This window comes from Brassica napus, chromosome C6, assembly GCF_020379485.1.
Source record: "Brassica napus cultivar Da-Ae chromosome C6, Da-Ae, whole genome shotgun sequence".
Classification (NCBI taxonomy): Eukaryota; Viridiplantae; Streptophyta; class Magnoliopsida; order Brassicales; family Brassicaceae; genus Brassica; species Brassica napus.
In genome coordinates, this window is record NC_063449.1 from 38,014,071 (window position 1) to 38,032,964 (window position 18,894).

The window sequence follows — 18,894 nt, forward strand, 5'->3', positions numbered from 1 at the left end:
ATGTGACAAATTTTATTATATAAAGAAATTGTTGACAGTACTTCAATATTTCTGAGTTCAAGTTTAATAAAATTATTTGTACTATTACAGTGGAAGCCACGTGTTTGTGGAAGAGAAAGAGTAATAAACACAAGTGATTCCGTTGGCTTTTTCAACCAAAAAGACAAAGACGAAAGCTGTAAGTCGGTGGGACTGAGTCAAGCCGCAACGCGTGGAGATGATAATACTCAAAAACACAAACCGAACGTTGATACTTTCTTTCATTGACTAAGTTGCCCTTTTAGCCGCACTTCTCGAGGCTAAAAGGCAAAGGCATCATCACCCGAAACTCAGAAAGCATCTCAATCTATTACTATTATATTTCCATTATAGAGCTCCGAGAAACATACACGACATATAATCACAGCAAAAAGCTCTGTTTCTTGGTTCCTTAATTCTTTAATTCTTTTTTAGTTTGTATTCTTTCTTTACTTCTTTTACTTTATTTTCTCTGGTAGATTATCTACCGTAGATATCTATCATCGAGCTGTGTTTTATTTTGTATCATCTCTTTTCGAATTTATTTATATCTCTTTTAACTCCGGAGATCGAGTTCTTGATCGGTGTTAAAAAGGAAGTCCAAGAAGATGTGGTGGATGATGAGTGAAAACGGTGGTCACTATTGCTCTAAGAAGTCCGATGATCTATGCGGCACACAGGTCTTCCTTCCTTCCTCTTCTTCTCTTTATCGCTTTAATCGTTTCTTTAAATTGAAGTTCTTGAAACAAGATCTTGTTTAGTCAATGGTTCTTGATTTGGTAAACGGAGACTTTCTTGATATCTAAACTATAGATCTTATGGTTCTGATCTGAGTAATATAATTTTCTTAAATTAGATTGATCTAATTGTTTGAATTGGTTTTTGTTTATTCAAGACATGAGTGGATCAGCTATTGACTTTTTTTTTCCCTTGTGTCTAAACAGGAATCAGATCGAGGCTTTGGCATCACCAGACTATGTTGCATGTTGCGTGGTATAGACTTAAAGTCAATCATATTCCTCTTAGTAATCGTTCCACTATGTGTCATGGGTGTATACATTCACGGCCTCAAGATCTCATACTTCTTGAGACCATTATGGGAATCACCACCAAAACCATTCCACGAAATTCCTCACTACCACCATGAGAACGCTTCCATGGAATCTCTCTGTAAGCTCCACGGCTGGGGCGTCCGTGAATACCCTCGCCGTGTCTACGACGCCGTCCTCTTCAGCACCGAAGTGGAGCTTCTCACCATACGGTGGCAAGAACTCTACCCTTACGTTACTCAGTTCGTTCTCCTCGAGTCGAACTCGACCTTCACCGGGCTACCAAAACCGCTTGTCTTCGCGAGCCACAGGGCTGATGATGAGTTCAAGTTCGTCGAGCCGCGGTTGACGTACGGGTCGATAGGAGGAAGGTTCAAGAAAGGAGATAAGAATCCTTTCTACGAAGAGGCTTACCAGAGAGTAGCGTTGGATCAGCTTCTAAGACTGGCGGGCATCACGGATGATGACTTGTTGATTATGTCTGATGTTGATGAGATCCCGAGCCGACACACCATAAACCTTCTCCGTTGGTGCGATGACATACCGGAGATCCTCCACTTAAGACTGAAGAACTATCTCTACTCTTTTGAGTTCCCGGTCGACGACAAGAGCTGGAGAGCGTCGGTTCATAGATATAAGACTGGTAAAACAAAGTACGTGCATTACAGGCATTCAGATGAGATCTTGGCGGATTCAGGGTGGCATTGTAGCTTCTGTTTCAGACGGATCAGTGAGTTTGTGTTCAAAATGAAAGCTTATAGTCACTATGATAGAGTGAGGTTTGGACATTACCTGAACCCTAAAAGAGTTCAGAGAGTTATATGCAATGGAGATGATCTGTTCGACATGATTCCTGAAGAGTACACGTTTAAAGACATCATCGGTAAGATGGGTCCGATTCCACATTCTTTTTCGGCTGTTCATCTTCCGGCACATCTCCTGGAGAATGCGGAGAGGTACAAGTTTCTTCTTCCGGGGAATTGCTTGAGAGACAAGGAATGAATGGTTCTTGAAACTAATATTTTGATATGAAACTGCTTACTAATTCATGATTATTAATATTCTTTGTGTGAATTATTTTTTAGAATGGCGATTTTTATTGGTGCTTTTGGTGTACATAAACAACTGATTTATGAGTATAATTTATTCTTTTGTGGACTTTTGTAACACAAGTTTGTCATTCGGCAAAACTTGAAGATGGTGAGTGTGGAATAATCCACGTTATAGCAAAATAGAAAAATGAACACTAACCACACCGGCCAGTGGCACATCTCTATATCAAAAGAGGAACATTCCTATAAATTAACCTTGCACTCATATGTTATTAACCAAAATGTCGTTTTCTACGTGTTTTCTACGTGTCATCACAAGAGTTTTTTTCACATCATTTAACTAAAAGTCTTTTTTTTAACTAGAATAATTACATGCATTGCCATTGTTATAAACCTAATTTATTAGAAATTTGTAATCATTAGTTGCTTCAACAATAATTTATCATGGTTATGTTTGTATATTAAACTTAGAACATGTTTACAATGTCCATATAAGCCGCCTTGATATAAACTTGTATAGTTATATATTTTTATAAATATATACAAAATAATTATATTATATAGTTGATATAGTCATACCATATAGCAAAAAAATAATTATATAATAGTTATATAAATATATATGCAAAACATTAATATTATATAGTTGATATGATCGTATTGTCTATAAAAATAATTATATTATGTATATAAATATATACAAAATAATTATATTATATAATTGATATGGTCGTACTGTAAATCATAAGAATTCTTTATATTAATTTAAATTAAAGGTTGGCCCAATCATATATGTATATGGTATATTAGATCTTCGCGTATATAACCTTGGAAAACTGTTGGTCATTTGGTAATATTTCATACCCAATTTTCATAAATACATTTTGCCTAAATTATAGTGATTAATTTATGAGCAATAATGAGACGTAAATTAGCATTGCCATATATGGATTTTTAATTTGAACATCCTTTAATTTTGTATATTCGTTAAGGAATATATATGACACATTGAATACTAATTATTAATTAAGAATGAGGCATGATACCACTGTATCATTATCATAACTAAATTATGTACATTAGAACCTCTATAAATTAATTTACAAAAGTTTTTTTATTTAGATTTTTTTATTTTATGATATATTTATTCTAAGATAAGAAAAATATTTGATTTTAGTGTATAGACATTAATTGTTGTTTTTTGAAATTTGAAATTTATATTAATTTTATTATATTATTTGGTGTATACAATATATATTATATAGAACTTAAATGTGGTTTTAAATATAATATTTCTAAATTTCATCAAAAATATATCAAGTGTTAAGAAAATATAAAGATAATTCCATTGTTAATATAAAACAAACAATATAATAATAGGTTCTTACTTATATAAAATATGTATACATATAAATTATTAATTTATAATTTTAATGGGACCATATATTTACATAGAATTTGATTTTCTAAAAAAATATTATCTTATTATTTTATCGATTTGTGTCAAATTTTGAATCTGCCTAAATTGGGACCGAAATTTTTTATTAATTTATAGAAATTATTAATTTATCGAGTATTAATTTATAGAGATTCTACTGTACATGCATTATAATTTTTAAAATTTCTTATACTGTATTGTAAAATTAAATTATATCACACATATTTATTATCATACAACATAAATATTTTCATACATTATCTCATCATGCACAAGTCATTATCAAATCTTTACATTTTTTATCAGATTATACTATATTATTTTTAATGTTGACAAAAAATACTATATTCTTTTTAAAAGAGTTGTGGTCGATTCATTATTTAAACGAGTTGCATCGATTGAATCATTGTGTCCTTAACTTTATTAAATCTTTAAATTAGTTTTCTTTCCATTACTGAATTTGCGTGATCCGTGTCTGTATGTAAAGTAAGTTGAAGAACAAAATCTTTTTATTTACAGCAAATTACGTGATCAATATGGTTATGGTATGTTAAGGTAATTTGGGCGATAATCTTGGAGAGAAGTTTTGGTTAATGAATTCGTGAATGTTTTATATAATTAATCACATACGATTTCATCATTTGAAATCTAATCATTTCTCATCGTATATATAAATAGGTTGTTTTGAGCACATATACTCATCACATTCTTCTTCCCAAACCTTCATTACAGATTCGATCTCTTAAGCAAAACACTTATGGTGGGTCTCAACTTATTATATAACATGTAATCTTGTGACTATGACTTTTACATTTCTAATACCTATAGTTTAAAAGTTATAATCTCTTTTAATCCATTCACTCCGCGCATGGCGCAGATATTACCTAGTGGGAAGTATAGGAGAAGATGATACAAAGGGCGTACTGGCTGAACCGTTATGTAAATAAAGAGAGAATCGGTTGATTTTATTAAACTGACTTTAAATTTTTTGGCTGCAAATGATTGATAGTATCTTCTAGTTTTTGGTTGGAAATGTGTACATGTTCTTTGTCAAACGAAAAATGAATACATGCGGTTAAAGACATAAGAATATGAATGATACCCTCTTTAAGTCACATCTATCCCTATTGTACAACATGTTCTTGTCCGCTCGTTTCAATTTATTATATGGAATTTGGACCAATCATTATATAAAACTTACCTCTAGAGAAGGTGAGGGTCTGAGAGCACTTCCATTGAGGAGTGCTTAACAAGGGGTTCTTAATACATATGTAAGTGTAAGTATGTAAAGTAATAATATTTAACTATAGATATCTGAAAACCTAACTATAGATATCTGAAAACCTAATAGCATCTGCGTCAGCGAACTGAGGGGCACGATTCTCTATTTCATTATTTTGATTTTTTTTTTTTTCTGTTTGATTTAAAAAAATAATAATAATAGTCGAACCAATCGTGGACCGTCACGTGTCGTGGGACCTCACCCGACCTAGGTTCACAAAAAGTAGATTATTATAATAATTTTTTTTTTTGGAATTGTGTGAACCTGAGCAATAATTCCCTCATAACGATGCTCTAATGTAGTATCTCCATTGAGATAGGTTTAGATACTAGAAACTGTTTTTACAATTGTCAATTTGTAAGTGGTTTGATTTCTTAGAAAATAGTTAAATTTAATCAAGTAATTCAACTTCATCAAAATACTTATATAAATTAAGGTAGAACCTCAATGTGATTTGGCTTGGAGTTTTTTTTTTAAATATAGAAATATAGAAATATAATCATTGGTGTATATATAAAATCTGGTTTAGTTTACTTCAGTTTTTTTTTTCGATTCTACAAACAACATTGGAAACCGGCAAATATTTCAAAAGTTGGATCCAAAATAGTTTAAGTTTAGTTTGATTCAGTTTTCAGATAATTTTAGATAACTAATAAATATATCAGATAATTTGGTTGTTTAAGCAACGATAATTTTCATATTTACCACTTTCTTGGTATTATTACTCATGTTTACTACTATTAAATAGACATTTTCAAAAATATTTTCTTCATTAAGTGACAAAAGACTCTTATACTTTTGTTCTTTATATATATAATAAATATTTATTTAAATAAAAAAAGAATTATTATTTTTTATGTTTTCGAATTATACTTTTTCAAATTTGAATTTTTTTTAAAAAAATTAGACTTTTTCGAATTTGTTTTTTTCAAATCTTTTTTGAAAATTGAAAATTATTTTTGAAACTATTTTTATATTTTTTAAGTATTAATTTATATATTTATTATAATATTAAATTTCACATTCCAAAAACCTACTTCATCCTCAAGTTAACTCTAAGGTTATAAATGTCTTTTACCTTTCATTCAAAATGAAGTAAAAACGGTTAATGAATACTTGAAAAATGGTATTATGAATATGATATTTTTAACAATTTCCTTTGAACAAATATCAGATCATTTGGAATATTTAGAAAAAAACATTTAGATTAAGATATTAAATTTTGAACTTTTTTTTCAAAATTCTTTTGAAAATCGAAAATTATTTTTGAAACTATTTTAATTTTTTTAATATTTTTTGAGTATTAAATTTATATATTTATTATAATTTTAAATTTCACATTCCAAAAACCTACCCCACCCTCAACTCTAAATCATAAATTTAGATTAATTAACTTTAGGGTTATAAATGTATTTTATCCTTCGTTAAAAATAAAATAAAAATAGTTAATGTATACATATATGTTTTAGTTTTAGGATATAGGAGAACGTGAAGTCCTGAGATATTTGTGAGTTCTAGTTTAGTTTTGTTTTTTTTTTTGGTTCGGTTCCATACTTCCATATATTTCTTTTGGGTTTTGGATAAGACACTGAACCTGAATACATCAATTGTTTTTTTCAATATATTACATCAAATTGAAGTTATGTTTGTTTGTGTGTTTGCAGTACATATAATATACACTTAATAAGTAAGTGATTAAAGCCATACTTTATGTTAATACAGTTTTAAAATTGTAAATTATTTTATATAAATAAAATTAGGATTAAATTTATTGAAAATTTTAATAAATAATTTTAAAACATTAAAAATATAAAATCAGAATTTTAATTAAATATTTTAAAATATCAAATCTCTAAAATTGCTTTTTGACAAACCGAATAACTATTAGAGCACTATTAGTGATAGTACCTTAAAGGATTTCTAACAATTAAAATAATGAAAAAACTAAAAACGAGGAAAGAAAAAAATAAATAGTAAGAGACGATCCTTTCTGCAGGTACTCCAAACGCAACTGTGAAAAACATTTCTACAGGTGTAAATCATTTACTGGTTAAGTTGTTAAAAGTAATTAAATATAATTATAAAAATAAACATCATTATTTTACTATTATTAAGAAACGTACACCATCTCTCATTGGTGCTGATGCTCTTAAATGTAATTATGTTGATATCTAAAGTATCATTTTTCTTTTAAGAAAACAACATAAAACGTAATTAACAAAAATGTGTTAAGAGATGCAACAAAAATTAAAATATTATGTGTGTACAAAATTGAATCTGGTAAACAAACAAAGAGAAAGAACTATCTAAAACAAAATTAACTTTATATCTAAACTAACCAACTGATAAATAAGATCGACGAGTTCAAAAAACAATAAGCCCAGATGTTTTTTATAGGTTATACATAAATTATATCTTTTAGATAAAATAAATTTAATGAAAAATTCAACTAGTAAAAAATATTTAAAAAAAGAAATCAATTTAATATAATTTATTTTTTTGAATCAAGATAAAATAAAATTTAACTAACAAAAGAAAAGAATAATTATTTCTTATCATACTTATCAAAATAAAATGGAAGTGAAAAATAAACTACAAATAAATAATTATTTAAAAATAGTAGTTTGATATATCTGTTAACTTTTTTTATGATTAACACAGAATTAATATATAGGTAATTTTTTTAAAAAACTGTTAAAATCATTTATATAAATATAAAATAAGAAATAAATATCAAAATAGGTTAAAACAGCATCATACAAACAAACAACTTATAAATATAATGCACACATGTAATATAATTAGTTAAATATATACTATTAAAAGAGAATCATCATAAAGAATCTACTTAAAAAGGTTGTCGCACCTACTTAGTTAATTGTTTGGCCATATAATAAATTAATCTAACTATACAATATCAATCAATGATTCAAACCTTATATTTTCTCCTACAATCAACCGGAAGTTAGAACTAAGCAAATCACATTTATTTTAATCATATGTCGATGGTTTCCACCTAGGTAATTCCACTTTCTTCCATATTATACTTACCATATACAAAAGCTATTTTAGACACAATGGCATTTTTAAAATATAATAATCATGTGAACATGAATCTGAATAGTATTTAATTATAAAGTTACTCCATAAAACATTTCCTAAGTATTTGATAGCTTATACAGTAAAATAGACTTTTGTCTCTCCTTCTTGCGTCACGTCATCAGGAAGAGGAGGCAAATAGTGACACGTTGCAACTTTTTTAATCTGAACAACACCCGACTTCGTGCTTTTCCATCTCCGAACAACAGACACACGACTTCTTTCACTTAAAAATTTCTGCATGCTGGGCTAATGGGTTTTCTATATGCTGGGATATTAAGAATTTCTATAAGCCCATATATTTTTCGCGGCCCTCTTCTTCCTCAACTTTCTATTGTCTATCTTATACAATAAAGTAGACTTTTGTCCCTCTTCCTTGCGCCACGTCATCAGGAAAATGGGGCAAATAGTGACACGTAACAACTTTTTTAATCTGAACAACACCCGACTTCGTGCTTTTTCGTCTCCGAACAACAAACACACGACTTCTTTCACTTAAAAATCTCTGCATACTGGGCTAATGAGTTTTCTATATGCTGGGCTATTAAGAATATCTATAAGTCCATATATTTTTCGCGGCCCTCTTCTTCCTCAACTTTCTATTGTTTATCCTATACAATAAAGTAGACCTTTATCCTTCCTCCTTGTGCGGCGTCATCAGGAAGAGGGGGCAAATAGTGACATGTGGCAACTTTTTTAATCTGAACAACACCCGACTTCGTGCTTTTCCGTCTCCGAACAACAAACACACGACTTCTTTCACATAAAAATATCTGCATGCTGGGCTATTAAGAATTTCTATACACCCATATATTTTTCTGAGGCCCTCTTCTTCCTCAACTTTCTATTGTCTATCTGCATAAAAGAGGACGATTGGTGCTTCTCTTCCTTGGCTTTCAACGGCGAGTAACGCTTCTTTTTGCATTCAAATATGCCTGTAATGATCGCAATAACCACCATTAAACACTCTCCTTACTCCTGGACATTTATTTCATCATAGCTCCTCCCATGGAAACGTTCTAAACCTAGGTCATAAATACTGCAGGATTCAGGATATGGTAATCATCACTCACAACAAATCCTTCCAAACTTCTGATTTAAAGCTCTCCTTCCTCCGATGGCCACCTCATGTATCCTCTATATGTTCCATGATGATCCTGCCATGGAAAATTGTTTTGTAATGTCTACGGCCGTAGGTTAGCGTTTTCATATCGTCCTTCTAAAGTTTTATATGTTTCATCATAAGTTTTCATTTTCGTTGATTTGGATTGGATTGGTGATTTACATGTGAAGTTCTGGCTGATGCGGACAAGTCAAAACCGGAGGAAGTGGACTAAGGCTCCTATGGTGAAGCTTATTTTTCGATATCCACATGTGTATCACTGGTTTCATATGTTGTTTGCATGTTTGGTATTGGCGTGGTGTCCTGTAAACCAGAAAAACTCTCTCTGACTCTAGCAAGGTGATGTTCGACTAATGTGGTTGTTTGGTGAAACTCCAGATTATGTTATGTACAGAAGATATGATCCTATGTTCATCATGGGCGTGTGTCAAATACACAGTTATTTGGTGTACACAGCAGCTCACCAGACGTGGTTACAGTTGGGAGGATGTTTGGCTGCATTGTTTATTCTGATGAACTGGTACCAGTTAATGGTATACACATACCATTTAGATATTGTGATTACATTTAGAGAACATGACTTTGGAGTCTTATTGCTAAACTGAATAGATTTGTTAAGAGTACATGTATCTTATTTTCAATTACTTGATTTCCTATTTCTAGCGCTACCTGCAGTTACTAGCCTGTTGGTTTTGTGTAAATAAAGTCATGAGAGAGCTATGGCTTAGTGTGTTTTCACAGTTAGTGTGCATAGATCAATATGTTATTAGCTTTTTTAGCTATTGACTGATTCTGGTGTTTTTACATTTGCAGGGAAGCTTATTCTCATCTCCTCGAACTGCCCACCGTTGAGAAGATCGGAGATTGAAGATTACGCAATTCTCGCCAAAGTTGGTGTTCACCACTACAATGGAAGTGAGTTCCTTTCTTTAAGCTTAGTTTCATGTTTCAAGAAAACATGATCTTTTAAGTCTGTCTTTATTACTTACCTGTGCATCAAGTTTTGCTTGACTGTGTTATTCATCTGTCACATGGGGTTTCAGATAACGTTGATTTGGGGACAGCTTGTGGAAAGTACTTCCGTGTTTCTTTTCTGAGCATTGTTGATCCTGGTAAAAAGACCAAAACCTACTTACCTACCTTTTTACTACCCAAATGTGTTGTTGGTTCTTCATTGATTCTTACTAATGAGTTTTGTCTTTTTGACTGGTTTTGATTCTGACATTATCAAGAGCATTCTTGGTGATCAGTGACCCATTTTCGATCTAATACCAAACGTACTCTCAACAATGGGAGGTATAACAACATATACCAGTAATCAACATTCAACTTTTATAGCTTTTTTCTTTTACATTATGCTTATTAGCCTTCTTTGGTGTTTCTGAATTTATATGATTATAAAAACCTTTTGAAATGATTTTATACTTCTAGATTTTTGTTTTCAGAGGCTTCTACTCAGTGTTTAGAGTCAAATACTGTTTCAAATCTACGGAAATGGTTGACATTAACTGTTATGTTACTATGTTGATTATATTGTGTTGTCCATGTCAAATCATGTTGCTTGCTAAGAGATGCAGTTTTGTTTATGTGTATTTTTAACCTTTCTTTCTGAGTATATCATAATTGATTGATATTTTGTTATTTACTTCATTAGATTATGTTTCTGGCAACAAAACGGTAAAATCCAATGAGAAATCTGCCAAGAGAAAGAGAAAGAACCAGTACATAGGATTAGCCTGCGCTCTAGAGAAAACTGGCCGCTGAGATCTATGATCATAGAAAAAGCTCTCGATAATTGCTTGGAGCATTCAACATCGCTCAAGAAGAATCAAGAGCTTATGATGTAGCTGCATGCAGGATCCGTGGTGATAGAGCTGAGGTGAATTTTCAAGAGGGGTTGATCCCTAGCATCTCCAATAAACGTCATGCTTCCTAAGACTTATCCTAAAAACCAATGGCTAAAAAAAACAAAAGCTAAATGTTGGTTCATGAATGGTTTAAAAAAATGAGGCGACACTAAGGCAGAAACGAGTTCCACCACGCTTCACAGCACCTTGGCGCTATTTCAGACTCAGCGTTCAGCCGCCAACGCATCTTAGTCGGTACTGCAACAACTCTTTTGACAACATGGGGCATGACTATTTTGGTGATGTGCGAGTTTTATGGAAAAGAAGCTTCAGATGTACACTAATCAGTCCGAGTTAACAAACACCTCTGTTGGAGACAACAACATATACCAGTACTTCAGCTCCGATCAGGGCAGTAACTCATTCTACTGCTCTTGATGTTGGTTGGAGTGACCACGAGCCAATATCACTTCAATGCTAGATAATTTGGGAGTTGGAGGCGTTTCCGGCATATGTATGCCGGTGAGATTAAGATTTTAACAGGGATTATAGGGAGGAGATGTAGAGATGCAAAAGATGATACAAGCAGCATAAGAACTGAAACCATAAGAGGTGGACAGCTCTCATGTGAGGTCTGGCGACGGAATATGGATTAATTCTTATTAGTAACAGTTTTGATAAGATTTAGACAGCCGCATATATTTGTATAATTTTAATCATAAGAAGCAAAAAGAATTATGGGTAATTTTCTTTAAAAAAAAATCTGATAAGAGAGTACAAAAAAAATTGACTGCCCATAAATTATTCACCTATGTTTGAAGAAGGATCTAAGGTACACCAAAAATTTAGAAAAATGTTAAAATGGAAACATAGTAATTTAAAATCCAAAATAACATAAAACAACAATAAACACACAACTTTTTTTAAAAGGAATTTGCATCTGATAACCATAAAAACAAATATAATTAGCTATATGGAAAAACACTGTTACTCTTTCCATAATACCTGCAATGTCCCTACTTATGCAGTACGTCTACTTCTGACACGAGCTAGGAGCTAAGGAACATGCACGTGTCCTCATTATTACGAGCTGAGAAATAAAACATTCGAAGTTTTCGAAGTTAAATCCGCGACGGAGAAGCATAGGAAGAAGAACATTTACCGTGGGAAACATATATGGGCGTCAGAGATTGGAGATCCAAGAAATTGCGCCAGAGTCTGGCTCGGGACATTCAACACGACGGAGGAAGCCGCCATGGTTTATGACCTTGGGGATCCACGGCGATAGTGCTGTTCGTTTCATTGACGCAGGTTCCTGCGGTTGCGGCTGCGGCTGAGTCTGCGGCTGCGGCTGCGTCTATTCCTTTGGTTGTTGTTCGTTTTGCAGCCGCAGACTCAGCCGCAGCCGCAGCCGCAGACGCAACTTGTTGTTCGTTTCTAAGACGCAGGACATTGCCGCAGCCGCAGCCGCAGACGCAGAAAATAGATTTAGTTATGTTCGTTTGGTTGCCGCAGACGCAATTTTCATTTATTTCATATTTTAATTTTATGAATTTTGTGAATTTATACAATTGTATTTTAAATAAATAAAATGTAGATTTAAATTTGTAAAATTATATTTTAAATAAATAAAATGTAGATTTAAATTTGTAATATTTACATTCATCAAAATATTATATTTAATTAGTAATAAATTTAACAACATTTTTTATCATAATCAAAAGTTAAATAATACATCAAGTCTTAAATAAATAAAACAAATATTTCAAGTATCTCATAGAACTGATAATCAAAGTTATAAGCAAAAAAAAAAGTCATTAACTAAAACATTTAATACGGTAAACGACCTCTACCATATTCATCTGTGATGCTCTTACGCAAACTTTCCATCGCTCTATCACCGGTCGGCTCATATACAATATGTCCACCACCACCACCACCACCACCACCACCACCACCATCATCATCATCATCATCATCATCACCTTCTTCTCCTTCTTCTTCGTCACCATCAGCTCCTTCTGCTTCTCCTTCTCTTTCTCCATTATCATCGCTTTGCCATTGTACAAAATCATGATCTTCCCGATGTGAATCACGTATGAAGTTGTGTAGCGCCATCGTCGCTGTCACAAGCTTAATCCACTTGACCAGACCATACTTTGGATGCTTACGATCCAAAATCCTCCATTTTGCTTTCCATACTCCAAATGTCCTCTCAATCACTGATCGCAATCCTGAATGCTTTCGGTTGAACAACTCTCGTGCACTAACTGGTGGTCCTCCTCTAGCAAACTGACCAAGATGATATCGCATACTCCGGTGCGGACCAAGATACCCCGTCCTAGTTGGATATCCCGAGCCCAAGTTATCAAACCCAAGCCCTGTCCTATTCTTAGTTAACTTCCTAAACTTGGTGTATTTCTTCCTACTTGTGTCGTATTTGTTCTTGAAAGTCTGCCAAGAATCATATCCTTTCTTAAACCTGTCTTCAAACGCCACCATGATGTTCTCCTTCCCTACTTTATTCATAGACGTACTGGTCCTATTTCCCTTTCTTCTCTCTTCGGCATAAAGTTGGAAAAAGTATCTAGTCTCCTCAGGAGGCCAGTTCTAAAGCCAAGAAAAGGAACATCAAGACACAAAACATCACTCAAGTTCAACAGCACTCAAGTTCATATATCAAAAATGAAAACAAGAGAATTAAAGACACTGCTTAGTCTAGAGCCTTACATCTTTTGTCATCTTGAACTTGAGAGTGTCAGCTTGAGACGAGAGAGCCTGCAATCACGGATATTCAGTAACCAACAAACCCATTAGAAGATCATAACAAAGCTATAGAACCAAACAAAATAAAGAAAAATCACAAGAGACCATCAGAACGAGACCAATCTCATGTCTCATCAACGGCAGTATTAAAACATACATTGGATAATCATCAATCAAAACACCAGTAACCAACAAACCCATCAGATTATATCAAGCTAAAACGTCAATATCCAGAACACATAAGATCTTATACAAACCCATAAGAGAAACTCATCACACAAACCTAAGAAAGAAACTAAGAAAGAAGAAGCAATAAAAGCTTGTGCCGGAGCAGCAGAGACACTCAAAAAGATTTTCCAGGGAAACTGCAACAATTTGAAACTCTCAAGTCAGAACATAGACAAAAATAATACCTCAACGAGAAAAGGAAGAGATGGGTTTGGTCTAGCTCGAGAAAAGCTATTAAGAGATTGTCACTTCTTCCGTAACAGCAGGTACAACTTTAGTCACCTACAAATAGAAATATCCCAAGATCAGGACCATTACCAACAACTAAAACGAAGCCAGAGAACAAAGTATATACCTCCTGCCCATCAGGCCCAACTTCTTTGATCTCACGTGTGAGTGAACCCAACACAGAATCAGGATCTTGAAGGCCTGAACAAAAACAAAACTAAGTAACAAATATCTACATGAATACAACAAAGGCTCAACTCACAAAACTCTTTACCTCAAAAGCATGACATGACTACACTAACCCATACCATTAAGTAAATATTCGACTTTAACTTACTCAAATCAATACAAGCTAGCTACTATGATGATTCCACAAAGGTAGACACTCTACACATTTGCATAATCAATATCACAAAAGATTCAGTTTTATTTTCTCAAAATCAATGTAAGCTACTATAATTAAGCGTAGAACAACACCATTAGCTCTCAACAACACCATTAACTTCTAAACAACAAAGTCTGTCTCCTTGTTTAAATTGTACTTCAAAAACAGTAGCAAGACACTGTTAACATAATCAAAATCAACACAGAAAATTAACAAAGACATGCTTAATCTAGAGAATCGGCTTTGTACACAGACAACACAAATCCTATCAGTCTATCACAAGAAGTATTCAAGACGCAACATCAGAAGAAACCCATTCTCTTTCCCCATCAGATCCAAAACCCATTCTCAAAAACTCATGAAACACAAAAACAGCTTCTTCTTGTCTTAGTTACCTCAACAATGCTTGAAACCCAAATCGGAGGAGATGAGAGAGCTCGTGGTCAGCGTCAGAGATGAGAGAGCTCGAGCCGGAGAAGAGAGAGCTCGAGGTTTGTGTCGAGATGAGAGAGCTCGAGCCGAAGATGAGAGAGCTCGTGGTCTGCGTCAGAGAAGAAAGAGCGCAAGCCGGAGATGAGAGAGCTCGAGCCGGAGAAGAGACAGCTCGAGGTTTGCGTCGAGATGAGAGAGCTCGAGCCGAAGATGAGAGAGCTCGTGGTCTGCGTCAGAGAAGAAAGAGCGCAAGCCGGAGATGAGAGAGCTCGGAGATGTGTAGATCGAGAGAGAGAGAGCTCGGAGATGTCAGAGATCAAGAGAGAGAGCTCGGAGATGTAGGAGCTCGAAGATGCGTCTATCGAAGAAAGATAGAGCGGCTGCGTCAATGGAGTTATGTTCTTTTTTGCAAATAATTAATTAGGTCAAGGGTAAAATCGTAAATACAGTAAATAAACGCAGTTTTTTTGACTCAGCCGCGGATAATTTCGGCGTCCAGATTTTGCAGACGCCAGACGCAGCGTTTAGACGCCGCGTCTAGACGCAGTAACCGCGTCAACGAAACGAACAAGATTTGAAAAAATAATTGACGCAGCCGCAGCCGCAGCAACCTGCGTCAATGAAACGAACAGCACCGATAAAGCCAAACTCCACTTTCCTGATCTTCTCCACCACCACCCTCCTCCTCATAGTCCTGCTACTCTTGCATTGTCTCCAGTATATAATTTCAGCCTCCGGCGAAAAAGCTCTGTGGGCGAGTTTCAACTGGATTACGATCTGGAACAACAGATAACGAGCTTGGAGTCTTTCTTTGAGCTGGATGGTGACACGGTGGAGCAACCTGAGTCAATTCGATGAGTCCGTCTCCGAGTTGGATATGTGGATGATTGATGATGACATCGTGCTGGAGCAGTAAAATAAAGTTTGTAATATAACTGCCGTTACGTTCTAAGGTTTGTAATGTGATGATGTTACGTTCTAAGGTTTGTAATGTGATGATGACATGAGCGACTGATGTTATCGTTGAACATGGGCTTTGCCCCCAACAAGGCTTATAAAATAATGGGTTCAGCCCATTTAAAAGGAGGTAACTAGGAAACCCTAGACCTCTTCCTTCTATAAATAAGGAACCTCCCCTCCTTTGAGGGGGATACTTTGGGAGCCTCTTTTCATCCTCTCTCTATTTCTAGAGAGAGAAACATCTCTCCACATGCTTTCATCCTGGCACTTGTGATCCCATTGTTGTAGAACAACGATTGGCTTGATCCCCTTTCGGGGTACGTAGGCATCCCTTCATCGGGTCCAACTATAATCATTAAACCCCTTTTTATTCTCTTTTAGTCCATCCATCCGGTTCAAGCTCAAGAAGAAGGCTTCTCCTAATCCCACAGTCAAAATCTGTCTACCTCTAGCATAGCACCGATTTCGGTACAAACAATTGGCGCCCACCATGGGGCATGGGGATGTATCTTCGAAAAAGATTGAACTCGGAGTCCGTTTGGTCGTCACTGAACCGTCTGGTCATCACTTTGACCGTTCTGCCGTCGCATGAGCATTCTGTCGTCGCTTGTTTATGTCGCCAAAAAAAAAAAAAAAAGAGTGTGCTGGGACCTACCATATTTCATTTACTCGGTAGCAAACCAAGGCTTATAAAATGTTTTTACTCGGTCCATGCCGTTCAAATCATTATACCGAGGATTTTGATTCTTGAAATCTCTATGGTCCTACCATGATCGGCCAATCTTTTAACAAGAAGATGCCCACATCGAGCCCAACACACCATGAAGGCCATCAAAGCGTGATATCACAAGCACTCGCTCGGCACCAGCTTCTCCGCCTCTCTCGTCATAGCAAGCTCAATAAGCTGAACAAGTCGTCATGGCCTTGACGACTTAAAGCTCTCTAACGGATCTTTTTCTTTTCTTCAAGAAAGACACCCGAGATGCAGCGGTTCAACACCGAACGACAGTCTCGCGCTTTACTCGTCATGGCTGAAACAAGACCGTCAACTCCAACAATGGCGGCTCGTTGCTAACCTAAGCTCTGTTTCTTAAAAAATGAAACAGAGCTTGTGATGTCTCAGCAACCTATCGCATGAATGCGACGAGGAAAAGAACTTGCTTCTCTTTTACTCGGCACAATTGAGAGAACAACGGAGACGAGATGCCTTAAAATCCGTTCAGATTCAAGTCGTGATGGTCTTGCCGACATAAAGCTCTCCCGACGAGTACGCCGCGACCAGAACAAGCTCCTCAAGAGCTTAAAGCTCTTCTCACGCGCCTCAGTTCGAAGTTCATCTCGTCTCATCCCGTCATCCGTCAAAGTCAGAATGGTATACGCCTTCAAACTCTCCACCGGCACTAACCGAGTATAAACTCTGCTCCAACTCGTGCCGAACAATAGTTTAAGCTCGAGCTTATGAAGTTACTCGGCTCAAGCTCATGCCGTTACTCCAACGCAGCGCCTACACACCAAGCCCTTCACAAAGATTTTGTCGTTTTCATGATGCCAATCTTGAGCTTATGTACGCTCCCAAGCAGATTGTCACCGACTAGAGCTCCTGCCGACTAAAACCTCTTGCCAAACAAAATCTTATGACGACTAAAAGCTAATCCCAACGGTAACAATATCTCCAAAGCTCATCGTTTCGTCGCCTAAAGCTCACCAGCTCGCCAAAGCAAAGTTCGTCGTCTCACTTTACCGGTAGTCGGCTTGGGAGCAACCACAACGACTCAATGCCGAGAAGCAGCGTAGCCAACGTCACCCCCGTCACGTGCTTTACTCGGAACAGTTGATGCTCGGCATCAGGCTTGACCTCTAGCTTCATCACTTGTCACTGCTCAAAGGAGTGTCGCCAATTCCCAGCTCCGTCACTCGTCGTCACAACTCTCGCTCCGTCGACTCAGCAGTTTGATTTGAGATCGCGAATCCATGATTTATCATGGCTCTAGCAACACGTCACGACCACTAGGTTGAGAGCTCATGCGGTTACTCGGACGTGAAGAAGAAGATTCATCTCGCGTCCCCTTGCAACTCTTTGTCGGTCACAAGCTCGAGCAGAGGGACGACGTACGCACCTTCAAATTCTGTTTCAAGAAAACTACAAGTTAGATTCTTGCTCAGAAGTGCCAAAAGAAAAAGAAGATTCTTACTTGGCATAAAAGAAATGAAATGAAGCTTGGGCCTCACAGCAGAAGAAACAAAAAGCTGAAGCCCAACAAGCCCAATACCATGAACAATTAATTAGTTTTACGTGGAGGTCAAGGCGTTTTGCTCGACCACTTCACTCCATCACTTTTGCTCGGCAAAAGGCTTTTGGTCGGTTCCTGGTGCAGTTTCTCGCTTAGGGCTCATCACCATTGCCGAGTAACAGAGGCGAGATTCCGGTCGCGTCATTCGTCGAAGCCGCATCTTCCATTACTCACCGATTACTAGGTATGACTTTGTCTTTTGGCTTCATTGCATTTCGACTTTGTTTACGTATATACGCTAGGGCACGGGTATAACTTGCCTTTCTTAAGAATGGGTTTACAAACTTGCTTTTTACTAGGCACGAGTTAGTCATGAACTCGTCTTTTACTAGGCATGAGTTGAGAAAACTCGTCTTTTACTAGGCATTAGTTTACATTCAACTCACCTTTTTCTAGACACGAGTTACCGTCAACTTGCCCTTTATCAAGCACGAGTTTGGTGAACCCTTCTTTCACTACGCATGGGTTACTCGCCGAGCTACGGTTCCTAGGCATTAGTTAGGTCAACTCTCTTTACTGGCATGAGTTACTGGCTGTGGGAACCGAAATTTGCACTGTCGATTTACGTTTAAATTAGAAAACTAGGAAAACCCTAATTTCCCAGAGGTCCCGGATCTCCGCGAGAGCCAACGGCAAGTGACCAAATATGCAGAAATCATGAAAAGATAACAAACAAGTTTAGAAAAAACAGTAGAT

The 18,894-nt window shown here is 35.6% G+C and overlaps 2 protein-coding genes and 1 long non-coding RNA gene across 3 annotated transcripts; 2 read left to right on the top strand and 1 right to left on the bottom strand.

Moving 5' to 3' along the window:
• Positions 1-214: 214 nt before the first annotated feature.
• LOC106402614 lies at positions 215-2,227 on the top strand. The gene is made up of 2 exons (XM_013843393.3): positions 215-698; positions 963-2,227. Exons 1-2 carry the CDS (start codon positions 627-629, stop codon positions 2,067-2,069), a joined length of 1,179 nt encoding a protein of 392 aa, XP_013698847.1. The 5' UTR covers positions 215-626; the 3' UTR covers positions 2,070-2,227.
• A 4,022-nt stretch (positions 2,228-6,249) lies between these two features.
• LOC106405184 lies at positions 6,250-12,514 on the top strand. Its single transcript, XR_007324757.1, has 4 exons — positions 6,250-9,594; positions 9,875-9,976; positions 10,105-10,357; positions 10,716-12,514. It is a non-coding gene; the product is annotated as an uncharacterized LOC106405184 (long non-coding RNA).
• A 55-nt stretch (positions 12,515-12,569) lies between these two features.
• On the bottom strand, positions 12,570-15,370 carry LOC106404702. Its single transcript, XM_048760154.1, has 5 exons — positions 14,911-15,370; positions 14,258-14,331; positions 14,088-14,184; positions 13,639-13,686; positions 12,570-13,518 (listed from the first exon to the last, which is right to left on the bottom strand). The coding sequence occupies exons 4-5, from the start codon at positions 13,648-13,650 to the stop codon at positions 12,739-12,741; spliced, it is 792 nt and encodes a 263-aa protein (XP_048616111.1). The 5' UTR covers positions 13,651-13,686; positions 14,088-14,184; positions 14,258-14,331; positions 14,911-15,370; the 3' UTR covers positions 12,570-12,738.
• Between the last annotated feature and the right edge of the window lie 3,524 nt (positions 15,371-18,894).